The following is a 25,495-nucleotide window of genomic DNA, read 5'->3' on the forward strand; positions in this document are numbered from 1 at the left end:
TCAGTTCTCCAGTTGGAGGATCAAGGCAGACAAAAACCAGGAAGAAAAATGATTTTATACTACCAGGAATATACATCTACAATAATGCGGACTTCAGTTACTCAGGTAATTGTGGAAAGAGCATCTTCTAGAGAATGTATTTCTCAATATATTGCAAATGTATGTATTGAATATACCAATATTAAAAGGAAGCATTGATTGCAATGTTTGCTGGCTATGATTAACAGTTAAAGAGTTGAGGAGGTCTTACTATTAAGATTTCTGATCACTCAGCTCTTCCTGTCAGAGCAGAAACATGTATGTAAGGATAAGATGTATTTACAATGTGTTGCGATAATTTCTCCACCTTAGGGAATGCAAGCCACCCAATAACAGTGCCCCTAACAATGTAATCATAAAAGGCAGCCAACCCACCTGTCACCCTGATTATGCCTATTGGCTAGTTTACGAGCCTGGCGGTCCATCAAGCTTGTCCTAGATCGAGTTTTTTTCCAGGAATAGTAATATTTTACAAGGCTAGCAATTGTCTTATCTGGAAGCTTGAAAAAAAAGAATCATGTTAATATCAGTAAGTTTAACTCATAAACTCTGATTAACACAATGAACAATATTTCTGATATTATTCTTTGATACTTAGCAAAAGCATAGATGACAAATATTTTCACAGGTACCTTTATGAATTATGGAGCTAAAAACTGTTGGTAGCCCACCACACCTATGTCACTGACATTTCTGAATGAATATTCCTATTTGCTCTGAGGGGGCAGGGGATAGAAAAATGTTACAAACTCACATGGTGAGAATGGCCCCAGGAGTCCCCAGCACAGTCAATGTTACTATCCAATATCTGTTTTCATTAGAGTTATTCAATTCTTTTTTTTCCCTCTATAAATTGAAATTTTTTTATTGATACATAATTCACATACCATAAAATTCACCAGTTTAAAGCATACAATTCAGAAGTTTTTAGTATATTCACTAAGTTGTACAACCATCAGTATTTAATTGCAGATATTTTCATAACCTCAGAAAGAAACTCTATCCCATTAGCAGTCATTCCCTATTCCCCCCTTAACTCAGCCCCTGGCAACTAATCTACTTTCTGTCTCTATGGATTTGCCTATTCTGGATATTTCATATAAATGGAATCATACAATATGTGACCTTTTATGTCTAGCTTCTTTCACTTAGCACAATGTTTTCAAGAAAAGCTATTCAATTCTTAAAAATGAATTTGTGGAATCATTTTATTTTAAATCCAGGTTTTAAAATCATAAATAATGCAAACAGTCTTTAGCTACCAAATAGTTTCTGGGTATTAAAATGACTAATGACCACGCACCAACTTGTCATCCTGCCAAACAAGGATGCACACTCCCAATCAAAAATGTTCCCTTCAATTATGGAAGACACTTAGATATATTTGCAAAAATTATCTAATTTTCATCCATTCAGGTTAGAAGAGTTTAATGCAGCAACTTCTCAGGTTTATATTATTTCAACACAACATTAAAAATTTCAGAACTAGAAATAAAGAGCAGTTTTTCCCCTTAAAAAAAAAAGCAACAGCACCTGAAGAACAATGAATTAATACAGAATTGTCAAAAATTGGTTTTCACATCCAAAGGAATATGAATTAGAAAATAAAATCCTAATGTTAAAAAATGAAACATTTAAAAATAAAATTGAAATTATGACTTTTTTTCCTGGAACAACAAACATATTTAGTAACTCTATTACACATATATGTAAGTGATAATAAAAATTAATGTATTACAGTAAAATAGGACAACTGTCATGCAACAGAATAGTTGTCGAAAATAGGACTGTATGCAAATATACCTATTTCAAACTATTTTTAAAAATTAAAATTAGACTGGAAAACTTTTTTTGTATTTAATAATTAGGAAGTATTTAATAAGAGCATATGATATCATTCAGATATGAATCAGAGTAAGATCAAAATTACCATACCATTTGCTGAATCCTGTGAAAGCTCTTCCCATGAAAACTAAAGGCTTGTTCAAATAGGACTTTATCTTCCACTGTCCACTCATCCGGAAAGGGAGTGAAATTAGGGAGATCAGCAAGGGACTTCTCAATGTTATGTTTATGCCAGAACAACATGCCAAGTGCCTTTGAAGAGAAATCATTCCCCTTTGGTTTTAATGGATTTATGTTCCATCACACTTAAGAGAGTTAAACACAAATTTGGTTAAAATCTGAAGCCCATGACTTTCAACTGAAGATACACTCACAGTTTGGGGCTTTTAACCAGGGTGCCCAGGTAGCAGAGCTCACTTATCTATTTCTTTTAAATCAGGGCCTCAGAACAGTGAATGTTCTTACATACCATATTTGCTGCAGAATCTAGGAAAAACAGTGAGCTGAGGAGAGTGACTATAATTACTAACGCAGGTTTGTAGGCTCATATCAAGACTTTCACCCACATTTACTCATTTGTCAATGTGTTGAGAAAAATACGCTAAAATGAAAAATATCCAGTAAATCAATACTTAAAGGAAACTACCAAGTATAACACAACACTAGAAGTGCTCAGTCGAGACTTAGTAGAGAAATTTTTAAGTTTTAACCTTTTAGAAGTATACCATGTGCTAAATGCTCCCAAGAAATAAGAGAACCTCAAGTGAAACTTTAACAATATTTCACCACATATATTTTTTAAAGTTCTTTATTATCATGATGTACACAAGCAATTATTATAAGGCATATTAATAATTTCAATGACTTTATTACCAAAGCACAAGAAAGCCTGAAACGGACAATTTCCAACAACGCCACGACTTTCCCTTCTATTATAAATAAGCAGTAGGTATTTATCTTTACTATAAGGTACTGAGTATCATTTAGGGAATAAAGTTTTATTTTTTATTTTTCACTTATGAAGAAGATTGGCCCTGAACTAACACCTGTTGCCAATCTTCCTCGTTTTGCTCGAGGAAGACTGTCCCTGAGCTAGCAGCTATGCCAATCTTCCTCTATTTTTTGTATGTAGGATGCTACCACAGCATGGCTTGATGAGTGGTGTGTAGTTCTGCACCCAAGACATGAAACTGCGAACCCCAGGCCACAGAAGCAGAGCACATGAACTTAACCACTATGCCACCAGGACAGCACCAAGTTTTATTTTTTAAGAAGAGATATACCAACTTTTTAAATGATGAGTTTTAAACTTATTTTTTGTACTTCAGTAATACTTCTTTAAAATGAACATGAAAATGAATGTACGCGCAGTCACATTTTAAAAGATTAAGTTTCTCAAACAAATATTAAGTAGAAAGTCAAGGCTTGAAAACAAAATACATAAAGCCTTCAAAATCCACAAAAAAGTTAACTACATTTAAACATCTCAATTTCACAGAAATTATTTTTTATCCAAACAGGTCACTGACTATAAAGTTAGCTCTTAATCCAGGTTACAGATAATTCACTTATTTTACTAATACTTCTGATAAAGGTTGATCTAACACACTGAAATGAGATTTAAGAATTCGTATTTCATTTTCATTTTATGAACCATATGCCATATATATCTCCTTTTAAAGTTATCTAATTGAAAAAAAGTCCTTGGGGAATTATTTCATTCAAAATTTAGAAGTCTTAAAGATTTCTTTAGATAAAAAGTTTAACTGTTATATCTTTTAAATTAAAAAGTCAGAGAGAATTACTTGTACTCAAAAAATTTTTCCCTTTTTGGTAAGGATTTGCCAGAGTAATCCTAAAGGTTTTCAGATACTTTTAGAACTCAAAGCAGAATAAGAAACAGAGGTATTGAGAGACAAATGTTCATGCCCTCGAGATGAACGATGTTTAGAAAAGCAAAATCCCTCATGTTGAAAGGTCAGACTTTGCTAGGACTTTCATGGTATCTGTAAAGTTGGGTGAACTTAGGCACCTGCTTAGGACAGAAACTACCATGAGATGGTCTTTGTATTTGGTAAATACTGAGGCAAGCAGTATTATTAAAATGTTTCTCTACATACCTGTTCCACATTGTAGCCATGTTTCTCCTTTGCAATTGCAATATATTCATCCACTGTAATGAAACAATGTTATATAATTAATTATTCTCATTTACTTCATTTGGCCAGGTCTACCAATTTTTTTAAACAAAGCAAAATAAAAAAACTTATAGCCCAGGGGTAAAAACATAGCCAGTCATTTTCCATGAAATGTTACAAAAAAGACTTTTACTTCTATGAACAGGATCAGAAGGTCACTTGGTTGAAAATTTTGTTTGATATGACTTATCTCTATGACTATATACCATATGCTTATTAAATGCAATGACATTACTATAATTATTTTTGTGTACAAAAAAAATCTAATCTGTGGGCAGCCAAAAGAGCCTAATTACAGCGTAAAATACGAGATAATTTCTTGACTTTTCTGTTGTAGTCTTTATTTGAAGAGACTTAGCTGTTTAAGATTCCATCTCATATTTAGAGTTAGCCCAAAGCCTTTATCATCCTTTACCCTCCTTTCTGATTGCTGTAATAAAGGATGGTTTATCTAGTTTTGCCAGCTATACAGAATAACACCACATCTAAGTAAGCTACAGTATCCCTAAAATTTTCTTCAGCTCTTCCTACTAGCTATACAAAAGATGTCTGAATATTCTATTTGAATACTCCATTTTCATTCATCCTCTATATGCAATCAAGCCAATGGAATTACTAGATAAGCATAGCTTCAATGATGATATACTGGCTATTTTAAGGCCTCAGTGCTGAGAAGTCTACCACTTCACATTTAGCAGGACTCAGTTTTTGTGACGTCCATATAGTCACTCCCTCTTAATCTTTTCTCTTAATCTTTTATACCATATATATATATATATACACACACATATAAATTAATTCTTTAAGCACATTTTTGAGAAACAGTGGTTAAGAATTCTGATCTTAGAACAGCTAGTCTGCCTAGGCTTGATTCTCAGCCTTGTCACTAGTTTTTTGGCTTTGGGTAATTTACTTGACCTGTTTGTACCTTAGCTTGTTCACTCTATTGGTGACAAAAACAGTACTTTCCTCCTAGGATTAAATAAGCTAATATATGTGAAGTGCTTAGGATAGAATCTGCACGTTTTAAGTACTATATGAGAGTTTGCTATTATGATTAGTCAGTACAGTACAGTTTAATATATAAACGTGCTGTTATAACAATACAGTCATGCGCGCATAACGACGTTTCGGTCAACAACAGACTGCACTATATGACGGTGGGCCCATAAGGTTAGTGCCACACAGCCTAGGTGTGCAGCAGGCTGTACCATATGTTTGCGTAAGTGCACTCTATGATGTCCACACAGCGAAATCGCCTGACACACTTCTCAGAACGCATCCCCGTCGTTAAGTGATGCATGACTGTAATGCTGTAAGAGCAAGAACTATTTTTTATGGATGTTATTATGTCTCCCTAAGACTGTAAGCTTTTGATGCAGAAAATCCAAGTATTACATTTTGTTCAGAACCTACAGCATTTAAACATGATAGGTCTAAATATATGCTGATTAACAAAACTGTCTTATAGTCCTATAAATAGAAGGCTAAATTGACCTGTGGTTCTCAACCCTGGCTGTGCAGTAGAATCAGTGGGGGATTTTTTAAGGAGTAAGTCTAGACTCCACCCTTGAAGATTCTGATTTTATTGGTTTGAGACAGAGACCAGACATCAGTAGTGTTTTTTAAAAGTTCCCCCAAGTGATTGCAATGCACAGCCAGGGTTGAAAACCACTGCCCTAGACCTTTGATTGGATATTCCACATGGACACCATGCTACCAGGATACGTTGGCTTTCTGAATTTGTTTTCCACTTTGGTAAGAAATGCACCATTGTATAAAACAGCAAAAGCCAATGACACTCTGATGCTCAGTTTGTGAATGAAAATCTTTGCCTGTAATGAAGACTGAACCAGAGAAACCTGATAGTCTCTTTCAGGTTTCTCAGTATACAGTGCCAGGCCAAATGTACAATTTGTGTTTTCTGTTAAGAATGCCTCAAGGGCATATAATTCCTAGATTACCAGCTAGACCTATTGTTGGCATTCTAAAACTCTTAAATAGGAAGAATTATCAGGTATGCAGAATAATATTCAATTGTCAATTTCTAGTTTTCTTATTGCATCAATATGTATGATTAGACTTAACACTATGCACGTGATTATAGGACATCATTAATTTTCCTGGGACTAAATAAACAATCATGGGACATTTTTAAGATTTAGCAAATATCTGAAAAAGACAAGCTTATTTTACAGCTGCTAGAATAGCTGTTCAGTGATTTCCGTTTGTTTGTTTTAATAATTCAATGATAACTGAATGGAGGGGCGGGGATCTCAGTTTTGTTACCTGCACGTTTCCTACATCTGATGTGCCGCAAAGGATCAGGTCCGCTACATCACATTGAAGTCTAAAGCCACACCATGATTCAAGAAGTGCATGGTCAATGATCCAGAAGGTCTCCGTCCAGAAATGGAGAGCACAAGATGACCTGATTGATGGCTGCTGAAGTCAGTTCCTTCCCCTTTCCTCTTTAAAATGGTAATGATAGTGGGCTCTCTGAAGTTTGAAGGCATGTCTTTACAGCTCCATATACTGAGGAAAAGCCTGTGCAGATGTCTACATAGTAACTCCCTCCCCTGCTTGAGGATTTAAGCAGCAATGCCATCAGATCCTAGGTTTTTTCAGTCTTCCTGGGCCTGACACAAATTGGAATGATCAACCCCCTATCTTTCAAAAGGAAAAACATTCTAATATAACAACCTCCATCAAAAAACAAAACAAAACAAAGACAAACTATTTTCTTATGAGAATCTAAGAGATTCAAAAACAAATACAAAGTTGCATTTTGAATTGGTTAATAGATCCCTACTGACACAAATATTCAATTTCAGAAAACTTACATTTGGCATCTGGGATACTGTGATATGGAGACCATACAAGCATTCCTCCATTGTCTTTATCTGTGTACTTTGTAGCACCTGAGGGAAAAATTAATTACTTTGAATATGATGGGTTTTATTTACATTTAAAATAAGTGTAAACAAAGTAAGCTTTATTTCTATTTTAGTACAGAAGAGGACAAGGAAACAAAGTACAGGAAAACAAAGAGAAGGAAAACAGACTTACATTAAATATAGTAAATATCCCATTTATGGAAATGAAGGAAATTTCACAAACACTGAAGTTCACCCCCTTTAAAAAGACTTTCTTAAGTACATTATATATCCCTACTTCTTGACAGGTAATAAATCTGATTTAACCTTCTAAATCAGTTAGGAGTCATTAAAAACTCTTGACTTTTAAAACCAGAGAGCACACCTCAGGTGGTAGGTTAACAGCGTTTTGCCCCGTATCTAAACAGGCTAAGATCACTGTAATTTTTAAACACTTGTATCTGCTTTTTATGATTTTTACTTAATCTTATTCCTTGCTAGAAGTCTGTCAGCTATTCCTTTTTAGACTTAATTCTATTTATTAACTTTCACATTTATAAAAGTATGTGCTCTGTGTAAGAGGAAAACAAAGTCAACAAGTGTAAAAGTTAATAATGCCATTTCTTCTTAATGTAATCAGTCTACTTCTAATCTAGAAGCATACTATTGCTTCTATTCTAATTTACTTATAATCTGTTATAAACTAAAAAGTCAGAGAAATCAAGCTCTATTGAAACTGCATGTAGAGAACAGACAGAATGAATGGCAGGCTGACGCAGCTATCCCAGAGCCAAGCAGATGCCCATGGGTTAAGTCTTTTAATTACTCCATGGTCTTCTTCTGGCTTCTTTCTAATTCTCAGGTGCATTCATGTTAATTAAACTATCAACAAATAAACCATTGTTGCCACCTATTTTAAGAAGCTTGTCTATGAATATGTCATAATTGACTTTTATGAGGTATTGATAGCTACCACCAACCAACGGCCAGAATTCCAAAACTATTCACATAAAACATTAACAGAATTCTGAGGTTAAACTGTCATCATTTATAAAGTTACAAAATATTTGGAATAAAGAACATTCATTTCCAGGAGTAAAGGAGCTACTACTATAAATCTCAATCTAGAAAAGTTATCTATCAAGCAATAATATATCATTCAGTAGCTTTTTTATTTTTGGCTAATCATCATACATCACAACTGTATATTCCATCAACAAATTTTATTTAGAGAATGATACAGTGTTAGTGAAAATGAATCTAAAATTATTTTAAAAATTCTATGTGTTTGCTATAGGGAAAAACTAAGAAAGGAGAAAAGAGAAACAAGTGAAGCTATCAAAGTTTCAGAAAAATCATAATTATAGAATAAATCTAAAAGCAAAACCTATTACACTTTCTTATTAGTATCTTTAATAAAAGAGAACAAAAACAGGAGCTGAGAATTTAAGAAAGTGCAAATCAGAAGTACACTATTTAATATTTATACTCAATGACAAGAAATTTTAAGCTGTCTTTTAAAAACTTTAATATTAAGATATATATCTAATTTTTAACCACATAAAACAAAAACACAAAAGCAAAATAGCCAAACCACTCAATGGAAATAAAACAGACATCCTAAGTTGGTCAGAAGCCTTATTAATAAATCTATTGCTATGTCTAGTGAGTACCCTAAATTTCAATCCTTTAACATGGGACTCATTCTTTTTCTCAATGGATTGTGGTAGTAAGATAATTTAAATCCTACTTAACAGAACATGGAATGCAACAAAGAAAGGTTTCCATCAAGTCTCACATCTTAATAGCATACTTAATATTTAAACATATTTCTTTGCATCTGAGTCTTTATTACAGAAAGTCTGAATTAAAATATCTTCATTAAAAGCTCTTCTTAAACAGATATAAACTATTTTTTAGTATTTTTCCCCATGAAGAATAACAGTTAAGTTTCAAAAAAATTCTTAGCACTGTAATTAAGGTCCTGATGTGACAGAAACTGGCATCCAAGCTGTGAGGACTAAGAGCTCTTCTAATACGGGAGTATGGGCTGTGCGTGTAGAGGAATCGCATCTGGTAGCAGAGAATGCCTAATTAGGCATTTGACAACGTTCTTTCCCTAACCCTTGAACTGGACTCCACCATTTTCGATCATGTATGTGTCCATGAGGCCCAAGAGATGACTGATGTTCCCAGGAAATGCGAGATTTTAGTATAACAGTTAAGAGAGTAACCATTACAGAGCCAGACTCCAAGTATGAATCCCAGTCCTGCCACGTCCTAGCTCTGTGACCTTGCGCAAATTTACTTCATCTGTCTGTGCCTCAGTTTAACTCATCTTCAAAAATAGGGATGATGAGAAAACCTACTTCACAGAGTTGTTCAAAAACTAAATGAATTAATATATGTAAAGTACCTGACATATGGTAAGCACTATGTAAGACATTATCATTACTAGTATATGCTTATCAAAGAGTTCTTTCTTAAGTTTCCTTCTTTCTCTACTCTGGAAAGGCTTCTTCTCACCCTATCAATGAAATAAAAATATAAATGAATAAAACCTCACGGGGCTCTAACTCAAATGGCTGATGTCCTCTCTCACCAACCCCTTGAATATGAGACTGAATAGCTGAAATGACCTTTTCGTGTTTCTATTTTCTCAGACCTGATTACTCTCCTATAAAATAACAGGAAAAAGTAACTGGTATTACTGAAAACAATTTACCCCTCAGGATGCTTTGAATCCAAAAAAGTTTTACCCTTTCCATTAAAAAAGTAGAAATGGACTAAAATATTTAAAGGACATAAACCCAATGTGGTTTTTTTTTGCTTCTATCTAATATTTAAAATTATACCTTAAAACTGTTTGATATTCAGAAATAATTCTTACTGAGAATCAAACTTGACTTACCAACAAAATAATAAAGGTTTAGAAATATCCTATCTTCTGAATGGATTAAAAAACCAACCAACCAACCAAAACCTAGATAGCAAGCTACCACAATTTTAGAAGACTATAGTAGCATGACGGTTCTAAAAATAAAATTGTAACAGTTTTTTAAAGTATTAAATGAAACGCTTAAAAGTTTAATCCCTTTGAAATCTTAGATCTCTTAACTGGAGTTGGTGAAGGACATTTATGATACCAATTGGGGAAAACCAACAACTAAACCACAAAAGTATAATTTCGATAAGCTAGGATTTCTACAATAGCAATAGCTGTAGAAATTTCAAAATAAGTACAAAATAAGTACAAAAATAAAAACCTATTACTTTTTAGATTTCCTTTAAGACATTTAAAATAAGGACTTTGATGGAAATCATGGAACAAATATTCTAAATAAGGAACTTAAATACAGAGAATCTTAAGACGCTCCAAATATTTTTTTAGAATTCTACTATTTATAAACTGGGCTCTGAATTACATACTTAATTCACCAACTTCAAACTCGGGTAAACAAAGACTTTCCAAGGGGTACATAAGCATGAATAAGTTCTATGGGAATCAATTTTCAGACCTTCAGTTTCCCCATATTCTCTTTCCCAAGATGATCTGCCTGAGAACTCACCTGCAGTCTAAGCTCTGTGCTCTCTCTACTTCTGACCTCCTTCTTCACAGATGACCTTCTCTTGCTTTAAAAAAAAAGGCAGGTCTCTCACCCACCCCAAATCTTACAAGAGTACGTTGCCCAAAATTTTAAAACCTCTATAGTGCCAAACAAAGGGTATCAGCAAAACCCTCCTTTCCTCAAGGCACCATGACTATTATCATTTTAATCAATTATGCATTAATTGTAATAACTCAAGCCAGAAAAGATTTAAACACTTAGAACACTTGTGTTTATAAGAATACATATTACAGTAGTAGAGAAATTGGAGAGATGATCAATAAAGCACTTCTACGCACAAAAATATATTATAGAATTCTGTGGGGAAAATGCATGCATGGAAATGATTTCAAAGACAAAAAGGAACAATGTAAACTTTCAGACTGTTAGGAGTCTGTTCACATATTTCATAAAATAAATACTATCACAATATTATAGTATTTATATTTAAATGGATGCATTTAAAATGAGAATATAATAGCTTTATTTCAAAGTGTCAATATTTCAAATACACTGGAGATTACATTTTTCAACTATTTAAACCCAGTGACAAATAGCAGATTTCAACTTAAAAATACGTGAAAGAATCTTTTTCAAAATTCTTTTATGGGAATGCAAGCAAAATATTTTGAAGACCACTGCTTTATATACATTAATTTTCACTTAATCTTGTGATAAAGTTAACATTATCTCCCATTTACAAATGAGAAAACTAAGGCCTGGATACGTCAGGTCACTATGCCTTATTAGCTAAAAGGCACATGATAAACGGTGAGATACTCAATCGCCACACAAAACTGTTCCTCCTGATGTAAGCATGGTCAATAGGCACTAAATAAAAGTTGGGAAGACCTTGTAAAGAATCAAGAGAAAAAAAGGCATCTAAAGGAATAATCAGAAATCCAGTTAGCATATTTTTATAAAGCCATTCTTAGCAACGATCCATTAATTAGCATAAACTGTTCCTAATCTCCTAACTTCAGTAATTCCAACTTAAATCTCAATTCTACTCACATTTTCTAAAATACTCATTTCGATAATTCATTCTTTATGTCCTTAATTTCTATCACTATCATCTCCAATAAAAATATCCTCCACAAAAAAATCCTCTCTCAATTTTCCTACACTCGGATCATAATAATCGTGGCACCTAAAATTTTTCTTTCAAATGACTTGGACGGCTATGGGTGAACAATCTCCATGAAGACAGATTGAAGATGGATAGATAGGTTTATGAGACTAACGATAATGGTATGAGAAAGAGAAAGAGAGAGAGGAGCTGACCATTTCTCAATTTCTATCGTTAAATAATAAATATCTCTTTTCCTCTTTTATTTTTTCCAAGGAAATATATTTACATTCTCATCCAGTTATAATGAATTAAGGTGACGTCACACAACAATACAATACTTAGAATAAAACAGAGCAGTGGTACTATGTTGAACGGCATAGAGGCTCAATATTTCCTTCTAAAAAGTGTCTAATGGGGCTGGCCCAGTGGTGCAGTTAAGTCTGCAGGTTCCACTTCGGCGGCCCAGGGTTCGCCGGTTCGGATCCCAGGTGTGGACCTACACACCAGCTGTCAAGCCATGCTGTGGCAGGCATCTCACATATAAAGTATTGGAAGATGGGCACAGCTGTTACCTCAGGGCCAGTCTTCCTCAGCAAAAAGAGGAGGACTGGTGACAGATGTTAGCTCAGGGCTAATCTTCCTCAAAAAAAAAAGTGTCTAACAATTGATAATCTACATTTGCTTGACAAGGTTTGTCTATAATAGCTATAGAAAAGCCCACCTAAGTTTAAATGGTAACTGGTTTTGGCTGTGTCCTTAGGTTCAGTATTCTTCTGCATACGATTATTAAGGAGAAAATAAACAGATGAATTTAAAGAATGTGACATTTATCTTTATTCTAATAAAGAGTATCAATTACAGTCTGAGTAAATTGAAAATATGACTTGAAAAAATAGTATTTCAGTGATTCTTTTTTCCCCACAAATATTCTACTTTGGTTCAAAATAAGCAAAATATGATGATTGAGAGCAAACTGGATAATCCAAATAGTGGCCATGTGAAACTACCTAAATAGTATTTTGCACTTTTAATGAATTATTTTTCAAAATTTGAAATTTGTTCCAGTATTTAGTCTATCATGAAACAAAAAATGCTTTCCAGTGATCAGGCCACGACACATGTAAATTTGTTCCAGCATGAAGACTGGCTCTTAAACACAAGACTCCTAATCAATCTGCTTATAGGCGTCTATGAAATACAAACCTCCCTAATGGCACAAAAAGATGGGTATGTTTATTCACTTATAAAATAATTGTGGCTGGAAGAGTTCTAATTTGGAAACAAGTTTATCAATTCCCAAAAAAGCAGAGCACCTATGAAAGCCCCAAATCAGGTATAAAGGTATGCAGAATCATTCTTCATAATTATGAACTTTAATCTTTACTGAATAACTGCCATATGCCCAGTCATGTAATCCTGGCAAGAATTCCATGAAATATTTTTCATTTCCATTTTACAGCAAGGGAAACCGAGGCTCAGGGAAGGCCAGTGACTTGCTCAGAGCAAAAAAATCAAAGAGCTGGGAACTGAATTCAGTCTATCTTAAGCCAATGTATGCTCTTTCCAAATGTCAAGCTAAAACCTGAGGCAGCACAGTAAACTCAACATGCCATTCCCCTACTAGCTACATCAATAAAGAACATCAGTTTCACAAAACATTTAAAATTACTTGAAGCCCAAGAGTACACACACTGATAGCTTTTGAATAAAATGGAGTAACAGCCTTGTCATTTGGAAGGCAACCCTGATCTAGTGAGCACTCTTGTATCGTTGCTTTACCTACTGAAAAACAGCCTGCACTGACAATCCTTTTAGCACTCCTTATTTTATCCTGTCCCTGGGGACAGGAGGAGATGCTACCTAAAACTCTTTAAATGGTTGGTAAATATCATTTTGCATTGCACTAATGGGCAAAGGAGGAATGAAAATACCCATCTATATACCCTATAATCAAATAAACATGCTATTTCTCCCAAGAAAATACAAGTAAGCCCTATTAATACCTAATACAGAATTCCAGAGTCCGACACAGACACAACGTTATCAGCGAGCAATGGGCAAAAAACTGACCAACTGTAAGAAAACAATAAAAAGCCCCTTCAAAGTCTGTCCAAAGCCTGAACTGAAGGTCTGGGGTGGGGTAAGGAGAAGGAAACACGCTCCACTCCAAGAGGCTCCAGCAAGGGCGCCTCCATATGCGTAACTCTCGCCCAATCCCCGTCCAGGCTGAAATCCCGTGACCGCCAGGGAGCCTGTTTGGAGAAAAGTAGACAGGGAGCCCGCAAGCTGGGTTGGCAGAGGACGCTGGAACCTGGCTGCTCGGGGAGAAAATGTCTCCTTGGCAGCTGCAACCACTGTCCTGTGGTCTGACTTCCTAGGGCTGGCTCGAGAGCGAGGTGTGCCTCTGGCTTCTCCCCACCCCCTTCTCCCATCCCTTTCTGCAGCTCCTACACCCCGCAGAGCTGTCGCGACCAAAGCTACACCACCTAGCCAAAAAGAAAGAAAAGAGAAAATCCCGTGTGCGCGCAGGTCGGGCAGGTCTCGCCCTCGGCTTTGGCCGGTGACAGCAGCCCGGGCATCCGCCGCCCTTGCGGAGCGCGGCCCTCCGCTCCCCGGGGCGGGCGGTGTGGCAACTGACATTTGCAGGGTTCTTCCACACACAGCCCGCACGCCCTCTCCTCCAGCCCTCGGCCCCGGACCCCCGAATCCGCCGAGAGCCATCTCCCTCTGCTCCCCCCGACCTCGCCTCGGGCTCAAGGGGCAGAAGGGCGATGCCACCAGCGGGCAAGTGGCCTCCGAAGGAACCATGTTAACCTTGCAATGCACACATCTGCCCACACGCCCTGTGTCACATCCCTGCCAAGCCTGACAGCCTCCCCGCCAGAGATGCCTGCCCATCCCTGCCCCGCATCCCCTCCCAACCGCACACCCGGACCCCTACCCCGCCTGCCCGCCCGCTCTCTACCCCTTCCACCCTAAACCAACCCCAGAAAAGGGGAGACAGGATTTTACTTAAGGGGAGACAGGATTTTACCTGGATCAAATTCAGGGATCCGAGCTTGGTATTCAGCTCCGACTCTCATCCCAACATCTGCAAAGCAATGCCAAAAAAAGGAAAGGAAAAAAGAAGAAAGAAAAGAAAAAGAAAAAGGAAGAGACACTTAATAAAAAATAAAAATTGCTGGGAGGAGGAAAGAAGCGGCGGGTGGATGGGAAGATATTAACTCCGGGCACTCCGGGAGATGGCAGCGGATGGGGGCGGGGAGCGGGGGGGGGGGCGAGGGCGGAGGATTGGTCGAGGGCGGAGGGACGGGGGTCGCGGGGGGTGCTGCTGCACTGCACCGGGAGTTCGAGGCTACCGCAGCGCCCGGGCTCCGAGGGGAGGGAGGGCGGGAGCGCGGCGAGGGGAGGGGGCTGGGGGAGGGGAGGGGAGGAGGGAGGGGGGCAGGCGGGCTGGCGGGGAGGAGTTCGAGGCTACCACCGTGCTCGTCGTCGCTGCTGCAGCCGCTCTCGGGCTCCGAGTAGTGCAGCCCGCCGTTGGTGGAAGAGGCGCCGCTGCCACCGCCGCCCGCCGGGCTCTTGGCGCTGCCGTTGGCCGATCGGTTCTTCCCCAGTAACTCGGGCCCTTTCTCCATCATGCCGGGCATGGTAGAAGAGGGGAGGGGGAAAGGTGAGGGGAAGAGGTAGGCGTCAGGGTGAAGGGGGAGATGGCTTACGAGTGCGGGCGGGAGGGAAGGGAGGAGGAGGAGGAGACGGCGGTGGCGGCGGAGGAGGAGGAGGGTGTTAATATGGAGCCGCCATAACCGCCCCGGTCCGGCAGTAGCGCAGTCGCCTCACAACAACCCGCCCCGGCCCCGCCTCTCTCCCCTCCTCCCGCCGCCCGCCCCGCGCAGTCCCGGGCGCCCCTCTCGGCCGCGCCGCGCTCTACGCCGCCGCCGGTATCACTCCGCCCCGCAGGGAGGTTCCGGCCGGCGGGCGGGCGGGGGGAGGGCGAGGGGGGAGGGGGGAGGGGCGGGGAAGCCCGGCTCGCCGGCAGCTCGGGCAACCCCAACCGAGCGCTAATAAAATCGCCGCAGAGGCGCGGCCGCCTCTCGGGCTTCCTTCCTAGGGGGCGCTCTGGAACGCGGACGGAGGCGCTGGCGAGGGCGCGGGACTCTTTGCCCTCTCAGGGCGGAAGGAACGCAGCCAGCCTGAAAAAGGGCCGGCGCGACCCGAGCGCCCGAGTCCGCGGAGCGGCCCCCCTCTCTCCGAGGGGGTTGCGGGGCCGGGCGGTCCGGCCAGCTTCGGTCGGAGCGTTGTCGTGTCCGGACGCTGCGGCAGGCCGGCTGCTGGGCTTCAGGGCGCCTCCGCGGAGGCGGGCAGGGTAGCAGGGCGGCTTTCGGGTGCCGAGGCCCAGCCGGCCGGAGAAGAGACTCGGGCATCAGTATCCGGACGCTGCACTGTCTGTTTCGGAATCTGTGAACCGGGGCTTGATGCCCTAGGGAGACAGGGTGCCAAAACGAGTTTCCGGTGCTGGGCAATGCAGCTGAAAGGTTTTGCTAAAAGGTTTTTTTTAACCCTTCTTCCCCGTTTTCCTATCATGATTTTTTCTTTTTTTTTTTTTTCGTTTTTGCTATTTTGTTAGGGAGTGGGTGCTGTCAACGGTGAAATAGAATTAGGACGGGGGTCCTTGCCCACTTGGCACCAACTCAGTCCTCTCTGACCTGTGGTCACGGCTGCGAGCAGAGCTGTAGAGAGGGCGGAGTCCTCAAGGAAAGGTGCAGCGAGAGCTGCATTCTGGCAGGGTTTCCAGCCTGGCAGGAGATGTGCTCTGTAATGCTTTTCTGAATCGCGTTAGGCTGAAGGAATAGGGAACTGCGTTTTTCGTTCACCAGATTTGAGGACTTCTGCTGATTTGAGGACTTCTGCTATGTGCCAGGCTGCCTGGCATTGGGGGCTGTTGATGATTTTCTTTCTTTTTTACTCAGGAGGAAGTAGAAATGCAGACTTATGGTGAGCATTTAGTATGCAGGTGTATGCAGAGCAGTATTTAGGGTCAACGGCAAGGTATTTTCCAAACGATTAAAAATAAAGATTGCCCTGCAAGAATCCTATGATAGGTCAATGCAGAGTGGATCAAATCAGTCTCTCCGACCAGAGCAAGGCTCCACTGCATGAAATAACATACCTAAAGCAGGAATGTCTCAATCAGGAATTGAGCCAAGAAAAGCCTGGGAAGTAAATATTTGGCAGGTGCTTGTCTACTGGGGAAAGTCTCCTGGGCAGGTACAAAACCGATCTGGTTCTGGCAGTGGAGATAGCTTCATCTCTTTATCAACGCTTGCTAAGATTCCATTAAAGATTTGAATCGTACAATTAAAACTTTTATTTCTTTTCTCCACAGATACAGTTCTGAATATTATTTTAATTCCTACATAGTTTTTCTACAAGGAGAGAACGTCCTGACCAAGTGAAATGAATAGTCATTTCTCTTGACAGTAATATTTTTCATTGTAAATTAATTTGTTGGTATTTTGGTTGGTAGGCATAAGCTTCCGGTGAACATGATTCAGCATCTCTGGTCCTGTAACAAAAAGGCCAGACCCTGAACTGAGTGAATTCCCAAAGATAAATGTCACTGAGGCCTCTTGGCCAGCCAACTTTGTAACACCCCAGCTTTGCAACACCTTCCAGCTGCTTTTCTACAGAAAGGAATTTCTGCACATAGATCAAGGACCAAAATATTGTGACGATTTGGGGACTTTTGTAACTTATTTCTATTTATTAATAAAACCCATAAAGTGAAAAGATCCCACACTTTTCTTAAATACAGAGAAGGCAGAGCAGGGCAGGCTGCATTGCACTCGGGAGAAGAACCTCAGGGACCGGGTGGGTTATGGCACTTTACAAAAAGAAAGGAAGTTTCTGTTTTGCCCCTGAAAAAAAGGAAAGTGACTGAAGCTGGCCTGTTCTGAAGAATAAAATGGGCCTTAAAATGATTTCCCAAAAGTTAACAGGGACAGTAAAGAAAAAGAAAAGCTAAGGAAAACTTGAGAATGACTATCTATAAGGGGTTGGAGGAAGAGAAGCAGCAGCTGGGCAAAGAAGAAGAAAGCTTTAAGAAAGGATTAATAAACAATGTCCAATGATACAGAGTTGCAAGAAGGATTTAAGAAAAGGCCTTTGGTTATTTTGTTTGCTTACTTTTTTACTGTATTTAATTGTTTTTTCTTTTACTGTTGTATTTCATTGTATTTCATTGTATTTCATTTTTCTTTTACTGTTGTGTTTCATTGTATTTTAAATTTGGAACAGACAATACATTTTCATAGTTCCAAAATCAAAAGGTATAAGAGGATATATTTCACTATTGTACTGGACATCCTAAGGATTGCAAAAAGGCAAGGGAAAAAATGTATAAGAATTGGAAAGAAATATGTGAATCTGTATTAGAAAGTATGATGGTCTATATATAAAATTATAATAATCTATAAGCTTGTAGTATTAAGTGAATTTAGCAAGTTGCTGGATACAGTCAGTATATAAAGATGAATTATGTTTATATACTAGTGCTAAACAAAAGGAATTTTTATAAAAGTGATACCGTATACAAATGCATCAAAAATATCAAATATCTAGTGTATTGATTTCCTATGACTGATATAACAAATTAAAACAAACTCGATGTCTTAAAATAAATTTATTCTCTCACAGTTCTGGAGACCGGAAGTCCAAAATCAAGATGTCAGCAGGGCTGTACTCCTTCCAGAGGCTCCACAGGAGAGTCTGCTCCTTGCTTTTTCCGGTTCCTGGTGTCTGCTGGCATTCCTCGCATTCCTTGGCTTGAAGCCACGTCACTCCAGTATCTGCCTCCATCTTCACAGCGCCCTCTCCTCTGTATGTATCTCGAATTTCCCTCTGCCTCTATCATCTAAAGACACTGCCAGCATTCAGGGCCCACCTAGATAATCCAGGATTATCTTCTCTTCTTGAGAGCCTTAACTTAATCACCTCTACAAAGACCCTTTTTTCAAAGGTAGCATTTACACGTTCCAGGGAGTAGGCCCTGATATCTTTGGGGCACCATCCAGCCCATTGCCCCTATGAATAAATCATAATGAAAGATGTGTAAGAACTCTATACTGAAAATTATATTTTTAGAGCATTTAGAGAAGAGCCAAGGAGATGGACAGATATACTATGTCCTGGCTTGGAAGACTCAATATTATTGTAAAAATGTTAGTTCTCTCCAAATTGACCCGTAGATTTAGTCTAATCCCAGTTAGAATCCCAGCAGGTTGTGTGTGTGTGTGTGTGTGTGTGTGTGTGTGTAAATTAACAAGCTGATTCTAAAACTTGTGTGGAAATTCAAAAGGTCAAGAACAGCCAAGATGATCAAAGAAGAGCAAAGTTGGAGGCTTCACACTACTGGGTACTAGAAAGTAGAACAATGGAACTGAGTAGAGTTACTAAAAAGATGCTTCTGTGAACATTTTATTTATGCAAAGGTAACTGTAGTAATGTGGAGAAAAAAATGGACATTTCAATAAATGGTACTGCGTCAACTGAATATCCATGGGGACAAAAGGGAACCTTGATGCCTACCCCTGCTAAAAAAAAAAAAAATTAATTCTAAATAGATTGTGGACCTAAATGTAAAAGATAAAAAAATAGAGCTTCTACTGCTTCTAGAAAATACCTGGATAGTAGTTTATTATCTTTATAACTTTGGGTGGTCAAATACGTCTTAGGATATAAAAGGCACTAATTATAAAGGGAAATATTGAGCATTCCATGTACAGAAAATAGTATGGAAAATGCAAAGAATCTTGAATCATTATATCATGTCAGGGAACTATGAATTGTTTAGCATTCCTGGAGCATGAAGTGAACTCAAAATGAGGCTGGAGAGGTAGGCAAGGGCTGAACCACATAGAGCCCTTTATAACATTCAAAGGCTTAAATATTTACTCTATAGATAATGGAAAAGGATCAGAGGGGTCTACACAAGAGATTCCACCCTCCTGACTTAAGTGCTTCCCAAAGTCCCACTTACTATGCCATCACCTTTGGGAGTCAGCATTTCAACATGTGGATTGGGGGAGACACAAACATTCAGACTACAGTAGTATATAGGTATTTCCTTTGTAACATACACACGTGGAAATAACATAGCTACCTATACATGCTCAGAATATTTCTGAAAAAGTACATAAAACTGTTTACCTCTTGAGGGGGAGGTGTCAGAGTCTAAGAAGGAAGGGAGACTTTATCTTCCTCTGTATTCCGTTGCACAGTTGGACTCTCTTTGCCATATGTATGTATTACTATTTCGACAAATTAAATGTTTAAAGAATCGATAGGCATAAAGCAGATAATTATAGTTTAAAAAACAAAATAATATTAAAATAATGTATAAGTAAAGTTCTAGCTAGTAGAAGTTAGAAAGTAGAATGGAAGAGGAAAGATGGAAAGAGGATGGGGTATTATCCTCATTCTACAAAAGAAAAAGATTTTAAGTGGGGCAGTAACTGGACTGCAGCTTGACTCACCAGCTACACTAGGGCACACAGGAAGGACCTCAACAGAGGTTTGATTCATGTTCACCAGGCTCATAATGATTTTCTTTGTAACACCAAGTTTGCTGAAGAGTTTATTGATTTGCTCTTTGGTTCTCCTTCATTATTACTTTGAAGTGACTGTCTCAGAATAAGTTTAACTCCAAAATGGAGTCAGGCCATGCTGTGCAGCGTGGCCAGGAGACTGCCCAGCATTGAGCCGCTCGTGTTAGGCCCAATCTGGTGGTGACAGCTCAAACGTGTTTATCAATAGGGAGGAGCTTTGTATTTTTGTTTTTGTTTTTTAGAGCCACTGATCCCTAAGGAGGGGAAAATCATATAATCTTAAGAGCTAAAAGGACGTTTAGAGATCTGGTAACCTCCTTTTTCTTCACCTCCTAGAATATTTATTATTTCTAAAGGTAATCTTACAACCTCCATTTAAACAGAGAGAGAGGTAACTCTCCATCACAAAGTAGATCATGTCATTTTTTTTAAGGTGTCTAAGTCTTAGAAAATATCTCTCACTTGTTTTTTTGTATCCAAAGTTCAACGACATATGAGAAACCCCAAATAACAGTGTCTTGAACAAAATGAAAATTTCTTTCTTTTCATGTAAAAGATATCCGTAAGTGGGCAGTCCTGGGCTGAAATGACAACTGCAATGAAATTGTTGGGGATTCCGGCTCCTTCTATCTCACCCCTCCACCATTCCTAGAGTGTCACTTTTGCCCTTGTGATCCAAGATGGCTGCTAGAGTGCCTGTCCTCATGATCACACTCCATGCAGCAGGGCAGGAAGAAAGGCAGAAGGGCACACCTCTTCTCTTTAAGGAGACTTTCTGGAAGTACCGCATACTGTTTATGCTGATACATCAATGTCCAGAACTGAGTCACATGGCCCACTAACCTCAAAGGAGGCTGGGAAATATCAAAGTGCTCAGCTAAAAGTCAGGGTTCCATAGGAGGAAATGAGGACTAAAAGGCACCCAGCAATCTCTGTCACACTGGCTCTTTATTTGAAAACAGCAATCATGTCCCTCTTCAGCTTCTTTTTCAGACTAAACATCATTATTCCTGTTGCCAAGTCTTCACTGATATTGTCTTCATATCCTTCACCTTTTTAATTGTCCTATAAATATGCTCTAATTTGTACTCAAGACACGCCTCTCCAACTCTGTGAAATCTAATTGGTGCAAAATCAATTGGAAATATTTTGGCCCCTTTTCTTTGCACCATGTTTTTATTAATCCATCCTAAAATTAGCTTTCTTGGCAACAACTGCACGTGGTTACTAAATCTGGAGTTAACTGCATCCTCTGGGTATTTTTTACATCTGTTATTATTTAGCCTGGTCTTTCCCCGCTTAGACTCCAGTAGGGTTTTTATTTTCCTGTTTTCCCCATCTTGAGTAAGCGAGTATAAATGTATTGCCGTTTAATTTCACTTGGCTTGTTTTAGCTTATGTGAACCTTTTGAGAACTTTTTGAATTCTAATTTTCTTACCCAGCATTTGCACCTATGATAAACTGAATTTGAGTTTGTTTAATGAATGAATTCTGCAGTTAGAAGTAAAGAACATTTTCTAGAAGTTTTTTTTTAAGTCCTGGAATTGTTTATGAAATCTCTCTGTCTTAAAATAATACAGACTTTGTCTGGGAGAATTATATTCGAATGTATATACAGTCTTCTAAAAGCAGGCAGGTGGTTTAAACAGTTTTGCTAAATTTATAAATCATAAAAATATGATTGAATAATGATTTATTTGGCTAAAGAAAAAGACGAGACAGTGAAAACTTTCGTTTCCATCTTAACTCTGCCCCTGAAACAGTGTCCTTTACTAACTCATTCACTTCTTTTTCCCTCAATTTCTCAAATTATAAAATAGAATTCACAAATTATTTTTTTTCTGTTTTAAAAGGCGTTTAAAGAACGCATTCATTAAAATCAGTCTACAGGGAATTCTGGGATTCAAATAATGAGGTAATCTGAAGATTTGAGAATAAGATTAGATATGTCAACCTCTGAAGTGGAAACAAACTAACATTACATTGATTTGTGGACATGATTTTAGAAAGTAACTTGAAAATGTTTCAGGAAAATGTTGCGCATGAGATTAGGGGCTCCTAAAATATTTTCTTGGAGATTGGAGATAGTAATCTAAGTGTAACATGTAGAATAATCTATAAATTTGACACTTAATGCCAAAATACAGTCACTGGCACACAGCAACTGTTCAGATGTTAATTACTTCTATTAAATGTAAAGATTAGAAATAAAATCAAAGAGGGGCTGGCCCGGTGGTGCAGCGGTTAAGTGCACACGTTCCACTTCAGTGGCCCAGGGTTCACCGGTTCAGATCTCGGGTGCAGACATGGCACCACTTGGCAAGCCATGCTGTGGTAGGCGTCCCACATATAAAGTAGAGGAAGATGGGCACGGATGTTAGCTCAGGGCCAGTCTTCCTCAGCAAAAAAGAGGAGGACTGGTGGCAGATGTTAGCTCGGGGCTAATCTTCCTCAAAAAAAAAAAATCAAAGAGCTTCTCCAGAACTGACCAAGGAGATGGCACCCTGAATGTATACAGTGGTCCCTTATTTAGAAATATTCCTAGAGATAATAATACAAAGAAACGGATTCCCTGGAAAATCTCAATTTAGTAGGATATAAATAGGATTTTAAAAAGTAGCCGTTACCAACTGTGCTATGTTTAGCCCCCTTTCCCCCTAGATACAGGGCCTCTTAGCTACATCTAGATCTAATTCCATTATTTTTGGTTATCAGAATAATGCCGTTCTGTTTAGCACAGGCCAGATTTGTGGCTCTCAGGGCTTGCATGGGTATGAGACCCTTCCCCGGCTTTTCCCCCAGCACTTTGAGTGGGTCCAAGGAGGAAGAAGAAGAGAGGCAGACTGTCTTCTTAATTCTCTCTTCACAGCAGGCGGTAGCCTTCATTCTGTTGTTGCTGCTGCTTCTCTGTTTAACACTCACTGGTTATGGCAGACCCAAGTGCTTTGGGTGCTTTCGTTGGTCTTCAGAAGGGCTTTACCCCTTCTCCTGTCCCTCAGCCTGTACTGTCAGTGACTCACCCCACAGCTCTTACTACTGTCACCCTCACCCAGTGGGCAGCCCTCTTAGATGGTGTACCAAAAACATGGTAAGTATACAATTAATAATAATGGGAGTCATTGAGACAGGAGAATTATTGGAGAACTTATTACCTCTCATTACTTATGAGCCATGGATTGCATTTTGAAAATAAGACTTTTTAATCATAAGATACTTGAAACCTCTGTGAAGCAACATTTTATAGATTGAGATGTAAGAGAAATGGGTGTGATAGGAAAGTATTAAGTTGAACTAATTTGTGGAAAAAAATTCCTACCTATGTTTCCAATTTTTAATTTTATATGCTGTTTAAGCTAGGAATACTGCCAGGACATGGATTATAAACTGAATGAATATATGCCAGTGGGAAAATCAGGGCTTAATACTGTTTATATATAATATTGTGTTAGTAAGGACTTGCCACTTAAGTTGCAAGTGACAGAAACCTATCTTGAAATAGATTAAGAAAAGCAGAAGATTTATTGGAAGACACTGGGATAGCTCAAAGAATCAAAAAGCTACAGGAAACAGTCAATTTCGGGGACCTCAGGGTATAAAATAGAGGCTTGTTGCTGTTAAGTCTCTCTCTCTCTCTCTCTCATACACACACAAACGCACCTCATTTCTCATTTCTCAGCTCTATGTTTTCTCTGTTTACCTTCATTCTCTATTATTGCAAGTAGCCACTCCTAGACAGGAACTTCCTTTAAGACTCTTTAAATTACAAGGAATACGGGCCAGCCCAGTGGTGTAGCCGTTAAGTTCATGTGTTCCATTTCGGTGGCCTGGGGTTCACAGTCCCAGATCCTGGGCAGGGACCTACAGACTGCTTATCAAGCCATGCTGTGGCAGAGTCCTACATACAAAATAGAAGAAGATTGGCACAGATGTTAGCTCAGGGACAATCTTCCTCACCAAATAAATAAATAAATAACAAGGAATAATGTGGTGCTTTTCTAGACCAGTGGCTTTCAAACCTTTTGTAAGCCACTGCAATATACATTGTGTTGTCAACCCAATATAGATACATATAAATAAATGCATATCAGCCAGCTATTTCTGCATAATGTAACAATCAGACCATCTTGGACATGCAACAGTAAACATCTATTTTCACTCAGTTGTCTGTTGGTTAGAGTCAGCTGATCTATGCTAGACTCAACTGGGTGGCACGGCTGATCTTGGCAGGGCTTGCTCGTGCATCTGTGGGTTAGCTGAAATAAGCTGATCCTGTCTGGGTGGTTTAACTTCAGTGGCTGTGCTCCATGTGTCTCTCATCCTATCATTGATACTTGCAGAATAGCCTGAGCATATTTTTCTCATGGAAATGGCAGAAGAGCAGAAGAGTAACCCCAGTTGCACAAATATTCTTCAAACCTTTGATCATGTCACATCTGCTAACATTCCGTTGGCTAAAGCAAGTCCAATAGCAAGCCCTAAGTCAAGGTCAGAAATGTATACTCCACCCATGGAGGTGAGGGGAGTGAATATTTTTGAGCAATAATCTAATCTATCAAAAATATATAAATATAACTGAATCAAAAATTCCAGAAAACAATTCTTACCAAACGTTTGGAATGCATGCTGATATTTTCTATTGCATTTCATTTTATTTAGCCAGTTAAGGCTAACTACATTGATTTCATGACCCTTTATTGGGTCGAGATCTGTAGTTTGAAAAACAGTGCTCTAGACAGAAATTGAATCAGACACACATGATCTATGTCTTAGAAGCATAATCTGAACACCAAATGGCGATAATTCTGACAATTCTCTCTCTAGCCTCACTTGCCTGGGGTAGGATGATGGTGTGGGGACATTGGAAGAGTTAGCTTAGTGTTGCTCTAATCAGTGTTACTCAATGTGTTGTCCACAATTAAGTTTTTTCACAGACTGGTGCCAGTCCACAAACTGTTCATTACCAGTCCATAGTGAGATAAGAGGGCTGTGCCAGAATGTAAATGAACACACTGCTTCTTTCATTGAAAAAGCCTTGCTTAAAGAAGAAACAAAAAACCAGCTCAATGAAACTGCACTTTGATGAGGGCTTCTTATCTCAATCTCTGATCAGTAGCAAACAGTTCACAGACTAGCACTTGGAGTAAAATTACCCAAGGAAGACCCAGAATCTTCTAAACAGGAATCTCCATAAAATAGGTAATTTGTGTGTCTGAGACAAAGGAGGGATGCTTTGGAGAAATATATTCTTAAGCA

General features: G+C 38.8%; 2 protein-coding genes across 54 annotated transcripts in view; one reads left to right on the forward strand and one right to left on the reverse strand.

The window, feature by feature from the left end:
• The window catches only part of RCOR3 (REST corepressor 3), a 45,258-nt gene extending 29,780 nt beyond the window's left edge, over window positions 1–15,478 (reverse strand). Inside the window, exons 1-6 of one of the 4 annotated variants that reach the window (XM_023640762.2) lie at window positions 15,120–15,478; window positions 14,673–14,729; window positions 6,926–7,003; window positions 4,005–4,057; window positions 1,975–2,136; window positions 415–539 (exon numbers count right to left, since the gene is read on the reverse strand). In XM_023640762.2, the coding sequence (XP_023496530.1) occupies window positions 415–539; window positions 1,975–2,136; window positions 4,005–4,057; window positions 6,926–7,003; window positions 14,673–14,729; window positions 15,120–15,285 (641 nt within the window). In that variant the 5' untranslated portion in view covers window positions 15,286–15,478. Of the gene's footprint in view, window positions 1–414; window positions 540–1,974; window positions 2,137–4,004; window positions 4,058–6,925; window positions 7,004–10,527; window positions 10,582–14,672; window positions 14,730–15,116 lie in introns of those variants that run through there. The other 3 variants (XM_023640761.2, XM_023640766.2, XM_023640763.2) reach the window with 3 other exon arrangements.
• LOC102147527 (uncharacterized) overlaps window positions 1–25,495 on the forward strand; it is a 109,507-nt gene that overhangs the window by 42,730 nt on the left and 41,282 nt on the right. For 12 of the 50 annotated variants that reach the window (XR_011438563.1, XR_011438529.1, XR_011438532.1 and 9 more), the window contains exons 1-2: window positions 15,642–16,170; window positions 18,332–18,514. Coding sequence is in view for 4 of the 50 variants with exons in the window: in XM_070266736.1 (XP_070122837.1) it covers window positions 16,158–16,170; window positions 18,332–18,514 (196 nt within the window). In the remaining 46 variants the exon portion in view is untranslated. Of the gene's footprint in view, window positions 1–4; window positions 106–15,168; window positions 15,322–15,630; window positions 16,631–18,331; window positions 18,515–18,992; window positions 19,314–25,495 lie in introns of those variants that run through there. The other 38 variants (XR_011438538.1, XR_011438539.1, XR_011438553.1 and 35 more) reach the window with 11 other exon arrangements.

This window comes from Equus caballus, chromosome 5, assembly GCF_041296265.1.
Source record: "Equus caballus isolate H_3958 breed thoroughbred chromosome 5, TB-T2T, whole genome shotgun sequence".
Taxonomy (NCBI): domain Eukaryota; kingdom Metazoa; phylum Chordata; class Mammalia; order Perissodactyla; family Equidae; genus Equus; species Equus caballus.